The following is a 14,664-nucleotide window of genomic DNA, read 5'->3' on the forward strand; positions in this document are numbered from 1 at the left end:
AAAAAACCATCTGTTTGCAACTTGTTGCATAATCTACTATTTTAAATGAACAATTGTTTTTGAATCATAAAAGTTCTTTGGTGTGAAAAAAAAATTTCAGGTGCTGCTCATTCGACTGGCAATCTTCAAACGATGATATGATGGATACTGTTGGTCCGAATTTTATCTTAAAAAGCGTATCTCGTTTAAATTTTTCACAAACCCACTGCAAAAAAAAAAGATTTTTAAATCACGACCTACATTTCCAAAGAGCCAGAAAAAAAAACAATTTAGGTCGAAAAATCCAAGAGAATAAATTTAGTCAAAATCGAGTTTTTGTGATAGATTACACCATATCGATCAGAAATTGGTATGAGATACCAATAATGCATTTTTTTTTTATTTGATGATCATTCAATTAGCGATCAGTTTTGTTTTCGTTTTTTTATTTTTTTTTATTAGTAAGTTATTCATAATTTTGTGGATTAAAAAACCTGAAAAGACACCATGCAAAGCACTTTCCTTTCACGTACACACACTTGGAGGGGTAGGGGGTCTCTAACTGTGCCATTTTCCGTCCGTTGTCGTACTGAGTATTATTAGTTATTACGCTGCACGACCGGCCCAGCACGTACGCAGCGGAAACCGGCATCTTACACAATTTCGTCGTCAACTCCCCCCCACCCCCTTCCTCAACTCAGCAGGAACATTTGTCACAATTTGTTTGTTTCCTGACAAAGCCCGACCAGTTGGGGTTACGTTTAAATAAATAAAAAATCCGTAAAATATTTCAAAAGATTCTTAAAAAATCGAAAATCTGCTTAAACATGCAGACGGCACAAGTTTCGGGGCAACATTGCAATGATTAACGAATAATCCACTTTTAATTTCCTCTTATCTCATCCAATTTGATTTCAACCATCCCGAAACATGCTGGCAGCCAACCCAGTAACCAAAAAAAAAAGAATCGAAACATAAAATTTCCGACCGTGACAAAAAATACTTCTCTCTGCAATTGCGGATCCAATTAATGCATTTCTGCGGCCAATCGATTTCATCCCAGAAACAATTCGTGTGTGTGTGTGTTGCCTTCCGGTTTGGGTGTTTTATGCGTGAAATCCATTATCGTATTTAAAATCTGCTGCCCATTAAAAATAATTAAGCCTTCGCCGGGGTCGTGTTCTTCCCCTTCCACGCGTGGGGTGTGCGAAGTCAAATGTGTACGCTGTAGTCTATCGGAAACAAAAACAAAAAAAAACCCAAACTCAAAAAGCCAACCAAATCAACCTTCCCATCTGTGGTGGGTAGAATTCTTGTTGGGAGGTGGGACAGATTACTGCTATTATTTCCGGCGATTGATTGCGAAAGTAAAACAGCTTAAAGCTGCCTTTCCGACACGCCACAAAACTTGCCGGCTTAACTGGGAGCTTTTGTTTGGGAAGACACGAAAAAAAACTGATTTTTATGTGTCAGGAAGGTACAGAGATCCTCTTGACAATTTTTTTTTTTTGATAACTTTCAACTTAGGCCGTTGCAAATATTTTTCAAAGTTTATGTAGCCCCCCCCCCCCCTCCCTCCCTTCAAAATCGATTTAAAAATCAGGGTGCAATTTTTTTAAAAATCATATTGGAATTCCAATGTACAGCACCGCAAAATCTCTTCAATAATTGGATATTTTGAAAACAAATGATTGAAAAACAACTGGGCAGGTGTATAATAACACTTTTTCCATTCAAATGCTGAGACTGGTTTTTTATTTTTTTTTTTATTTTTATATTTTAAGCACAAGTCTTTTGCAAATGAAATCCAAAGTTTTTAAACGTTTTTTTATTTAAATTTTCGAACATATCTGAATATCTTTTAAAAGAAAAATAAGCTTATTTTATAACTAAGATCTTTGAAGGTTTTTATAAAAACTTGGTTGAAAAATTTAATGATTTTTGTTGAAATGAGAAGTTCCGCTGAATTGTGCAGGATCTGGATTGGTAAGTATACAAAATTTATGTATATTGTTCAAAACATGAGCAAATCCTTAAAAATAATTCATTTCTGAAGCATATTTTTTTCGAGTTTATTAAATTTCATTAAACCAGTTCATTTTTTATAAATTTTCAAATTCTTTCAAGTTTAGCAGTTTAGCAATTCCTGAAACATTTGAAATGGGAAAATTTCCTCAACATTTTAATTAACAGGTTATAATCTGTTTTTTTTCTTCTATTTTTCTGTCAGTTATCGTCGGGACGATAACGCTAACATTATCGCCGATAACTCATTTTTAATATCTTCCGAAAATTGAATAATTCTACAATATCAAGATAAATTTTCAATGCTTTCACTAAGTTTATATTTTTGAAAATGTAGTAAGTTTCCAAGTATTACCATGTGTCCAAAAATGTTTACAAATTACCGTATTTTTTCGATAATACAAAACTTTACATCATTTCACACAAATTGAAATTTTTCATGTTCTTTCAATTTATTAGAGTTTTTATGAAAATACCGTATTTTTTGGAAATACTCATTTTTTTAAATTTGCAATCTAAGTATCGAACAAATTAAAATTTCATAAAATTTCATCGATCATAGCCGTTCATAGTCACCCGCGACAGACACGGACGACGAAACGAAGAAAAACGCAAAAAGTAACTTTTTCAAAACTTTTTTTCGTAAAATCGCGATAACTCGTGATGTTTATAAGCAAACCCATTATGTCTATATATCATTTTTTTTGTAATTGTCTGCTTTACAACTTTGTAGAACATTATTACACTCTAAAAAATAACCCTGCAAAGTTAGAAAAAACACGAAATTTTAAAATGAAAAATTTTGTTCTAAATGAAAAAATGACCCTTCTGGGTCGATGTAGATTCGAAAAGAACATTAAATTTCCCATAAAATGACATGTTCCAAAAAATTTTACAGTCAAGTAACGGAAAATGGGAGAATTTTTAAAACTTTTTTAGAGTTTTTTTCGATGAAAAATACGTTTTTTCGGAATTATGAGTACGCCATCAAATCGGGCGTCTAATTTTACATAAAAGTCCCTTTGACACCAAATTTCTATCTCATCACCGTTTCAGGCTGCAAATTATTGAAAAACACCTCTTTTTTCGCATGTTCAAAAATGGAAGGGGTCGTACCACCCCTCCGTCACGAGATATCAAAAAACGGACCTCGGTTTCGTGATCAGGGACAAAAGCTACCCCTTAGGACAAAGTTTCACGCAAATCGAAGAGGGGTCGGGGCAACTTTCCCGATTTCGTGTGAGTTGGTAGAGAATTACCCATATGCTTTTTAAATCAATTAGAATTTTTTTAAATAAGCAGTTTTTTTTCAGTGTGTTTCATATCCATACCTACAACTTTGCCGAAGACACCAAATCGATAAAAAATCCTTTAAACATTTTTTGTATGGACACCTGCCAAATTTGTATGGAAAATTATATGAACGAACTAATGATGCAAAATGGCTTCTGTGGGCATACCGAAGGCACCAAAAAAGTTTCAGCCGGATTAAAAAACACAAAAAAACTGAATGACCGAAATCTCAGAGAATTGCTTAAAAACAAAAAAAAATCACAAATTACTGTATTGTTTTAAATACTCAAATTTTCAAAATTTTCAATATAATATCAAACGAATTGAAATTTCATAAGCTTTTTCAATTTATTGGAGATTTATTGTTGGAAAATTCTAAAATTTTCACAAATTACCGTGTTTTTTTTTCGAAAATACTCAAATTTTCAAATTATGACTTCATGCAAACATTCAAATTGTGTATGCTTCATACAAAATTTTGCGTCGTTTGATACCCATATTGCATATTTAAAAAATAGTATTTTCGACAAAATACGGTATTTTGTGAATCTTTTAGCGTTTTACAAAAAAAATCTTATAATGTGAAACAGCAAATAAAAACCGCTATGATTGTTACTCATGTTGCAAATTAAGAAAATTTGAGTTTTTTCGAAAAATACGGTATTTTGTGATATTTTTATATTTTACATAAAAAGGTAATATAAAATGGAAATGTTGCCAACTACTTTCGAAGAAGCACGGTATTTTGTGAACAAAAATATGTTCTCAAAATATCCTAATAGATTTTCGAAAAATATATTTTTGGTAAAAGCATTGAAAATTTAACACGATATGGTTTAATTAAGTCGATTTAGAAATATTAAAAAAAATGAGTTATTGTCAATTATAATAAGATTATCCATTTTAATAAGATTAAAATTAGATTATCACCGATGGAATAATCGAAATAACGATAACGATAGAAGAATCGTAATCGTTATCGAGCCTCGATAATTTTATCGTTAACAACCTTGATGTGAGCAATACTTTGGAAATAACATAAAATTGTATTATTGTGCAGCTTTTGCTAAAAAAAATTTTTGCGTGTTCCGCCTCATTTAAATTTTCGAGAAAATCGTTGTCTCGAACTTCTGTGCGTTGTTGCAACTTTTAACACATAAATATGATTAAAAAAGTTTTTTTTTCATTTGAAATGAAAATTATGTGAATTTTCTGATATAAATCAAATCTTATGTAAAATAACACATAAAAAATAATATTTAAAAAAAATGGAGTTTGTGTCAAGCTTCCGATTGCTTTTATCACGACAATTCTTAAATGAAAATCAATGATGATTGTTGCATGTATTTGTTTTAATTTTTTTAATTATTATAATTTTTAAATAAATAATACAGAGACCCTATCATAGTTTCAACTGGATAAATTTCTCGTGGCCTATTAATTTTTAGACAGTTTGTTTAGGTTAAATTAGGCCGTGGCAAATATTTTTGTTAAATTTTAAATTTAAATGGTTTTCAATGTAATTTAAATGTAAATGACCACAAAAACATAGCGCTGCTTTTGAAGACCATTCGAAAATTATAGGCTAACGTAGAAAATTTTGATTATTGGGTGACCTTACTAAACCTGAAAAAAGGTAACAAACTTACATCCAAACTGTAGAACCAAAGAAAACGGTACTAAGTTTGTATCTTTTTTTTTTTTTTTGCAGCATACCTCTCTCAGAAAGTGAAGTTCCTGAGATGTTATGACTTTGATTCTTTCCCCGTCTCGAAAAACTTCCACAAAATGTTTTCTCCCTACCAAAGCCAAAATACAAGCCAAACCAAAAGTTGAAATGGCTTTGCGTCGCCTCCGGGGGAATCAATCTGCGCCGTCCACCCTCCCCCGATGGAAACTTTATAAACTTTAAAGCCCACATCTGGCCGCGCGAAGAGTGATTTCGCGGGAAAATACGAGCTCATCCACCGTTCAGAGCTCGCCATTTAGGGCTGAGGAGCACCAAAAAAGCACTTCAAAGTTCTGATTCCCGGGACGGCGGCGGCGTTCGTTGGCCCGTGTGCGCCCGTCCCAAAGCTAAACAGAAAGCTCTCCCGAGCGTCGACGGTCGTTCCGGGAAAGCATAACGAAGCGTACTAAATTTAATGAGACGCACTTTTTGCCGCGCGCCAGGTGATTTCCGGAACAGTAGCAGCCGCCGTTGGTCCTTCAGGAAAGTCACTGGTGTGAGGGGCGGTAGGTGGTGCAAATCAACACTTTTGCACTGGCCTGGCCTCACACTTTTCACCGTAATGGAGGCTTTTAGTGTCAAGGTTAATCGATTCCCCCGTCCGGGAATTGGGCCAAAGTAGGGTGATATTGCGGGCGAGGACCCCATTTGTCAACAGGTAGGCAATGGGGAAAAGATCATCCTAAAGTACGGATGTGTTGAACCGAGTTAAGTTCTGCAGAGACGGTTTGGGGGTTTGGAAAGAGATTCCAAGAATCTATGTTAAGGGATGGTTCATGGGAGTGAACACAGATGATGTCGATGTTGGCATTTGCAAGAGGAACGTGTTTTTCCTCTACCGATGTTTGTGTTCTTTGCGGGCATGTTTGTCATGGATTTTATCAAAACATTTGTGTTAGTTACCAGGACCGGATTGTGAAGCAGAAGCAATTGACAGTTGTTTACTTTTGGCTATCTGCCTATAGATGAAGATTGCATTAAGACGAATATTTAAAAAAAAAACCTTTTTGTTTCATTTTTCATTGTTGCACAACAAATTCAAAACGTAAAAGAAAATGCATTGAATTTACCATATAGATACGAAAAAACACATTTCACACAATCATCAGCTTATAAACAGCGATTCCCTGTCACAACAGCAGGATCGAAACCAAAAAAGCTCCGATTTGGCTCAAATTTGGTTTGAGAATTTCATGGCCAAAATAATAAGACTCGTATTTATTAGTTTGGCGATTAGGGTGATCCAAAAAAAAAAATGGACCAAATGAAAGTGTATTTGCTATTTGAAGGTTTCGAGAGCCTACAGCTGAAAACATTTATTTTAAAAAAATCAAGGAAGATTTACGTGACACATCTATCAATACTACCGTCAACTGGGGCAAATCAGAACTAGAGTCTTTGACAGCAGTTTTAAGAACAATTTAAAGCTTCAAATTTGGAATACGATGCACTATTTATTTCTACCCTTTGTCTGTTCTATCGGAAACTGATTATAAATATCCAAATATTGTGCAGTAACTAGGATAAAACAGCTATTCCGTTCCTCCAAGGTGACGGTATATTTTAATTAACAGGATTCTGGCAAAGGATTTTATGAAAAAAAATATATGATAATCCGATTTCGGAACATTAATCGAACTTTAAGTATCATGCTTTTCCGTAGAACTAGGTTCTCTGAACAATTTGCTGAAAAAGCATTGTACTTTAAACAATAACAAATACGTTTTGTTTGGCTGACCATTATGTACATTATACCGAAGTTTGGATAATGTTGGTTGCTGGAGTCCTGAGTTATAATTACAAATGATTACGGTGGTCTAACTTGTACGAGCGTCAAACGCGTTCTGACCTGAAATTCCTTTGGCCAGTTGTCGTACTTACATCAATTTTCAGGGAGCGACAAGATAGCCCGACAAGATTTTTCTTGAAAAATAATGTTTTTTGCCTTCCTCACCTCACTGAGAAAAGGCTAAGAAATCACATAAAAATGAACTTCCAAATTCGACCTCGTAGATCCACCTTCACGTGTACCTATCGACTCAGAATCAAATTCTGAGCAAATGTCTGTGCGTGTGTATGGCTGTAAGTCCGTGCACCAACAAAACAAATTGCACTCGATTATCTCCGGACTGGCTGAACCCATTTGGACCGTTCTGGTCTCATTCGATTCGTCTTGGGGTCGCACAAGACTTTAGTTAATATTATGAAGTTTTATATAATACTTCACAAGTTATGCTCAAAAACGATTTTGACAAAAGTCCGGAAGATTTTAAAAAGGTGGTTTTGGTAAAAAAAAACCCGTCATGTAATATATTTTTAGAAGGATATTTAAAAGACCTTTAAAACGATTTCCAAAGATTGAAGATCTGACGATCACCGATGCAACGTTAAATAAGATATTGAAAGACCCTTCTAACGCGCCCAAAAGATTGAAGATCTGATAACCCTATCAAAAGTTATGAACACTTAAGTGTTAATTTAACACTTATCAGAGGCTATATCTCAGATTTTTTGATGAAAATGTCCAAATCTGTTGTCGTGTTGGTGGATGTTCAGAAGACCTCTCCAAAAAAAATTGAAGATCTAACACCCTTTCAAATGAAAAATATAATTAAATCAATGTGAGGCACCTTAGGGTGGATTAGCTAACATTTTTCATGTGTTTTTGCACCTATTTGTTCTTTGAATTTTTTAATTTAATTTTTTTTCAGCAAGCAATTTTTCAGTTGATAATTTCACTTTCTAACAATATGCTTTTCGTTTTTTATACTTTATACACCAATGGGACCATTCATAAACCACGTGAACACTCCCCTATGGCGGATAGCGGTTGTCCACGCTCCATACAAAAGCCTTTATTTTTATATGGACAGTTGTCCATGAAGGGAGGGGGGTTTGAGATTTCCAAAAAAGTGTCCACGTGATTTGTGGATGGTCCCTAGAGAATGGTGTTTGTTGATCTGAAAATTAAAATTTTTTCACCGTCAAGTTTGTTCAGTTGATTAATCATTTTTTAAGGGGTTAATTACATGTAAATAAGCCCAAAAATTAAGGTTGGCATAAGCCTTCACGAGAATTATTTAAATCTATTTCCAGGGTATTAATATTAGATATAGCTATTTTAAGTAAGAGCAGTTCCAGCTCAAATTAGTAGTTTTTCTTGTACTTTTGTACCCGACCCTCTCCGATTTCAATGAAAATTTGTAGACATGTTATCCTAGGCCTACATAAGCCATTTTTGTGAATATGGAGCCAATAGTACTCGAAAATAACATTTGAGGAGGGCGTAAGGTATTGAAATATTTTTGTATTTTGCAATTTAAAAACCATTGTATCTCGAAGCCGTTGCATCGCGCGCTGTATCTTCCCAAGGATTGGACTTAGGACAATGGTCAATACGGAGACTTTTATGTAAAATTGTCTGGGGAATCGATTCCCACTATCGATTCTGAAAAATGTTGACGTTTAGACCACTTAAAAAAAAACAGTTGTAGTAAATGATTTTTGTATTTTTTTAGGAGAGACCATCCTGCATTTTTCGTGAGTCTTTTTGTAGCATTTTAGGCTATTCTTTCAAAAATTTTGAGCGAAAAAAAATCGTGACATCACCATCAAATTTAACTTTTAAACTTAAAAACTGAAAAATCTCATAGAAGTGGCGTGTATTTTTTTTTCAGTGTATTTTTTTTTTCAGGAAGCCCGTCCAACTTCCTACAAGTTTGTGTTTGACCACTTTTTGATACGATGCAATGGCTTCGAGATACAGTGATTTTCAAATTGCAAAATACAAAAATATTTAAATACCTTACGCCCTTCTCAAATGTTCTCAAAATTTTCGAGTAATATTGGCTCCATATACACAAAAATGGCTTATATAGGACAAGGATAACATGTCTATAAAGTTTCATTGAAATCAGAGAGGGTTGGGTACAAAAGTACCAGAAAAATTCCTGATTTGAGCTGGAATTGCCCGTACAAGCATTTTTATAAAATGGGTGCCACGAGATCTCAACACTGCCTTGTCCAAATTTTTGCCTAATTTTGGTGAAGCCTCGTTAGACCGGTTCCGTGGGCATGACAACGAATGATTTTCAAAGATTATTTAATAGAATTTAGAATTTTTTAAAAACAAATCGTCAGTTTTTGTTTTTGGAATTTTTTAACAAAATTTGTGTAAGCAATCAGGATATATAAAGAAAATAAATTACCCGTCTAGCAGAGACATGAAAATGCATTGGATGAGAAAAGTATAAACAATATGAACGCTATTGAGGTCATCGATAGAACTTCATCAAGCTTTCTACGAAAACTTCCTTAATTTAATCATATTTCAATTTCATGTAATAACAATTGGTCTATCATTTTACTTTGAGTTCAACCATTCTAATTAAAATTATAAGATTGTGATTGTGATAAGATTACTTAAGCTATATAAAAAAATTTAAAGACAATTGGGCCCTAACATTTCAAAAGGGCACATAACTTTTGTAAACAATAGTGTATCCCTTTCACACAAATAACAGTTTACATAAGGTGTGAAAGGGACACACTATTGTTTTAAAAAGTTATGTGCCCATATGAAATGGCAAGCATGAATTCTGTAAAGTCTTTTTTGGTTTTTAAATTCTATAATATTTAAAAGAAATCAAATGCAATGAATCAGAGAAACCTTTAAAGCTTTAGTAGGGTTTTTTCTCAAAAATTATTTTCCCTAAAAGAACACCCAGTTAGCAAAATCTAAACGTAGAAATATGTATCCTCCCTGCAAAGGCTTATGAATTGATCTCAGTTGAAAGGTTCTCCAAATCTCTGAATTGAAAATGTAACATCCTGGAGCAGAACAGTTAAATTCTAATAAAAACACTATTGAATTGAATTTAAAGCTTTAGCGGTAGATTTGGTAGAACAAAGAAATTTAGAAAAAAAAAATCAAATAGTATCACGATAAAAATTTCGTGAAGAAAGTTTATAGCTCATTGAACAATAAAATAAAATTTAACAAAATGTGTGCATTCAGTTAAAATAACTAAGATTTTCCCGATTTTTCTACCACTTTCCGCTAGGGCGTCCAAATTTCCCGGGATTTTAACTTCCCGGGAAACGGGAAAAATATTTTTGGAATCCCGGGAATTCCCGGGATCCCGGTAAATTTATGAAATAGTCATAAAATCTATGTTTTTATTATATTTGTGATGTTTTTCAAGCCTAAAATCATAGAATTAGCTAGAAATATTAATTGGTGATAATCTACTCTCCAATCTAAACAAGGACGACAAGTTTTAAATTGTTTAAAGGGAATTGAAATAAGATTTTTCGTTCTTTGTTGTGGTTTGGATTTGAAATGAACTACAAAGTGATTCAAATTAAATAAACTTACATAAATATATTCCTTTTTTATATGGCATGATCAGAAAAGCTTGAAAATTTTATTTGAAAATATCTTTAAAAAAAGAGGTGACAACAAATAAAATAACAACAGTTAAGTAAAATTTTATATAAGTTTCGATATGTTTTGAATTTGAATAAACGCCTTTTGAATGAATTTTTTACAAACATCCATGTGTTAATTAAATTCACCGTTAGAATTGAAAAAAATAAAGAAAGACTTATTGATACTTGTAATTAAAAGTAAAACTTTTACAAAAAAAAAAATTGCAAGAAACATTTTTTACAAATAATCTTTGAGTTTCTTCCTCCAACTAGGACAGGAATGCAGTCTGAATACCTAAGTAGATTTTAGAGCAAGAAATATAAAACTCGGTGTTCTGTGAAATTGTTTTGTTCTGTTCCTGTTTTAAACAAAGTTATTCAAAACATTATGCAAAAATGATTAAGTATGTGTCTTAATTCGTTTCATTTGTTCTGATTTGCCCCACATGGCAGTGTTTGATGAAAAATAATTTGATTTGAAATTAAAATTATTATCTATTATGAATACAACTGTTCATCTAAACCAAATCTAACCAAATCTTAATTTCCAGACTAAAAATTGTTTTTTTTTTAAATTTCGGGAGTTCCCGGGACAAATTCTGAAAAATCCCGGGATTTGGGAATTTCCGGTTTTGGAAAAACCCCGGGAATTTTGTCCCGGGAATTCCCGGGATGGACGCACTACTTTCCACGTTCTGTAAAATTAAAGTAGATTTTGGTGTTTTAAATAAACGGTCCCAGTGAAAATTACCGAAAAACATCACTAATCCTAGTGATAAAGATTCACTTTTTCTTAGCAGAAAAGTAAGGTCGACGAAAAATTACTCAATGATTGATATTACCTAAAACCAAAAAAGTTTGTAAGGGCGTTTTAATCTGAAATCAATAAATTGCTTAATTGGAAGTGAGCAAACAGGTTCATCTTGATCGATTAGCCAAATAAGCTGAATTTGTTCGAACAATTGTTTGCAATAAGGGTCACATCCTTAACCTACCAAACGTATATGACCTTTGGAGATGCTGTTTACGGCATCAAAAAGTAAACCAAAAATTCCGACACTTCAAAGTTTTGCCTTTATCGCGAAAACAGTGAAAATCCTTTGAAACCGCAAATCGTACGAGGCTGATCTAGATTTTATTTTGATTATAACTGTCACTAACCTTTCCTACTTATTTACGTATTTCGTGAACTAAAAAGTATCAATATTAGAAAAACTTTATAAAAATTTCTCAGAAACTCTATGGTGAGGTCTAAACTTTACTTAAAATGTGCGCTCAATGCGGAAATTAAGCAATACCAGTATTCAATGTTGCCGGTACCCGTGGTGTAGGAGTAAGCGTGGTTGCCTCTCACCCAGTCGGCCTGGGTTCGATCCCAGAAGGTGGCATTTTTCGAGACGAGATTTGTCTGATCACGCCTTCCGTCGGACGGGGAAGTCAATGTTGGCCCCAGTCTAACCTAGAGGTTAGATCGCTAGCTCAGTGCAGGTGTAGGAGTCGTCTACCTGGGACCTGTCTCGGTGGAGTCGCTGGTAGGCAGTTGGACTCACAATCCAAAGGTCGTCAGTATGAATTCCGGGGTGGATGGAAGCTAAGGTGTAAAAGAGGTTTGTTATTGCCTCAACAATCTCGCAATCAAGAACGTCAAGGCAGTGGCAATTTTTTTTAGTATTCAATGTCGGCCACGGTCTAACCCACAGGTTAGGTCGTTTGGATGAAAATCGGGATTCTTGTCTGTTTAAATGGTATCAGCAACCCCACCAAATGTGGACTTGATCAGAAAATGTTGATTTTATGTTTGACCCTGATGTATTTTTTATAATTTTCTCAATCAATTACAAATGTATGGAAATCACAGAGATATGGAATGCAACTTTAAGCGAACTTCACTTGAGGGCACTATGAAGAATTTCCCATGTCCCCTTAAAAAGTGGAGCATCAAAAATTCGCGTCATCCAAATCTCATGCCAGATTCTCGCCATCGTTACAGCCAACCATTGCGGGCCACTCCCATCTCTACCGCGCACCAGGGACAATCAAATGGACTTGGAAGATGATTGATGCTCCACTTTTTCAAGGGGATAAGAGAATATCTCCAAGTTTCTCGTTTGCGTTGCGTTCCTCGTGGGAAAGTTTGGCCTAATTGTTAAGTATTTCTGGAAGCATTTGCATTCAGCATCTAGTTGAAACAATCTTCCTGTTGGCTACTTTCACGATTCGCTTGTCAACACTTCTCAACTGCACCAAACTTTGAATTATTATGTTGCACGAAAGTTTCCAAAATTCCCAGTGTTATTCGCGACAAGACACTTACCTAGTGGAAACTTTTCCGTGGGCATCGGCGGGTTGGAGGTGGCCGCGGTTCCACCGAGCACGGCCAGCAGGACGACGACTTTCCTAGTTAATTCCATGATTGTGCGCCCGGACGCGATTTTCCTCGACATTTTTTTTTCTGCTGTTGTTGTTGTGCCAAATTTTGCGGTGGAATTTTCTGCACACCACAAATGACACGCGCTTTTTATGATAATATTTTTTTTTCAGAGCGCGACTCACTTTTTGTTTAGCTTAGACCACGAACCTCGAAATTTCCGCCGAAATTGTGTTGACTTTTTCTTCTTGGTTTCGTGTTTACTTGGGCGCGAGACAGCGCACCACAAAACGATGAAAACGACGACGACGACGACGAGGATAGGCTATTATGTATTAGACACACACTTACAATTTACCGACACACTCAGAGTGACACACACACACACAAACAGACACTGATACTGAGGAGATATACTAGGAGGAGGGCGGTTTTCTGTTTGGGGAGGGGTTGGTAAACTTTGGAGTTTCTCCCTTTGTCAAGAGACGATGAAATGCTATTTAGTATCTAATTTTACGGAAAATCACTTGGGTAAATCTTTTCGTTGGATCGTTTCGCGAGAGGAGCCGATTTTTCAATTGACAATCACTGACAGTGAAGTTTGTTGACATTGGATCAAATCAGCTGCTTCGGCTCAGGGCAGCATCCGACATCGCGGAATCGCAAGAAGACTGAGAAGTACCAATTTCTACTCTTTTATCAGCGCAATAAATTGCGCCATTTTCGTAATAAATTGCCCCGGCTGGTATGACACATCGATTTGAATATCAATGCCTTCCGATGTCACTCACTTCCCTCTCTGGAGCCACCACTTGGCGAACCATGGCTTCCCGAGAATCGTGCGACGTTATCTCTTCATTTCCATTCGTCGTCGGACTCCACTTCCTTGACGTTCCCGATGTTCTTCCGATACCAGGCGCGCAAAAAAGAGGAGGCTCACTCCTTCACGTCAAGGACTCTGCCACGTCCTGGCACATCCGGCTGTGGCTGAGCAAACTTGTACCTACTACTCTTCCCCAACCCTTCGGAAGACCCCCCACCCCGTCACGCCTTCCTAACCTCACTCTTCTATGTTTTTCCTCTCGCACTCTCACTCCGGTTGACTTTCCACCAGGCAGCAGAGTTGTTCTTTTTTTTCCACGCGAGCAGAACCAAATCGAAAACCTTTCACTCACGAACTGTCACGGCACCGAGCGCTGACAATAAATCACAAACTCACTTCGGAATCGCACCTTCCCACTCGGAATTGGATTTTAAACTTTAATCAACCCCCTACCACGGCGGGGATCGAACCCGGAACGTCCGGCATCACAACAATTCCCGCTCCCGAGCGTTCGCGTTACTCCAAGGTCACGTCCAAACGCTCACTCCCCGTCCCAGCTTCCGGCACCGTAATCCGGATAATCCGTCCGCCCGTCGTTCCCGGAATCCCGGAGAAGAAATTCCGCGCGCGCCGTCCCGTCAACCAAAAATCCAACCGTTCGCGGCGGTTCACGCCCGTCACCGATGACGTCTGGTCCAGTACTAAAAAGGCTGCATCCGACGGCAGCGGGACCGACTCCCGAATCACGGCCAATCCTTTTCCAGCATCCAGCATCCGGCGCTCACAAGTGCTCTCACTCTCACGCGAGAGCGCGGACCCATCGACATCGAAGCATGCCGCGTCTCCACGGCGCGAATGCATCGGGGAGGAGGAACTCACGCTCGCCTCTCTCTGGGTGGCGGACTTCGGGTGGATGCAGTGAGAGAAAGAGCGCGTTGAGAAGAGAGTACAAGTTCGTGCCTTTTTTGACGGATGTTGATCGTCTCTTGGCAGTCGCCAAGGACGACGAATTAACTC

At 36.3% G+C, this 14,664-nt stretch overlaps 1 protein-coding gene across 2 annotated transcripts in view; it reads right to left on the reverse strand.

Annotated features, from left to right (window-relative positions):
• Window positions 1-14,339, reverse strand: part of LOC120412871 (glutamate receptor 1-like) — a 306,882-nt gene extending 292,543 nt beyond the window's left edge. For both annotated transcript variants that reach the window (XM_039573502.2, XM_039573501.2), the window contains exon 1: window positions 12,771-14,339. In XM_039573502.2, the coding sequence (XP_039429436.1) occupies window positions 12,771-12,900 (130 nt within the window). In that variant the 5' untranslated portion in view covers window positions 12,901-14,339. The remainder of the gene's footprint in view (window positions 1-12,770) is intronic.
• Between the last annotated feature and the right edge of the window lie 325 nt (window positions 14,340-14,664).

The sequence above is a fragment of the Culex pipiens genome, chromosome 3 (assembly GCF_016801865.2).
Source record: "Culex pipiens pallens isolate TS chromosome 3, TS_CPP_V2, whole genome shotgun sequence".
NCBI classification, from domain to species: domain Eukaryota; kingdom Metazoa; phylum Arthropoda; class Insecta; order Diptera; family Culicidae; genus Culex; species Culex pipiens.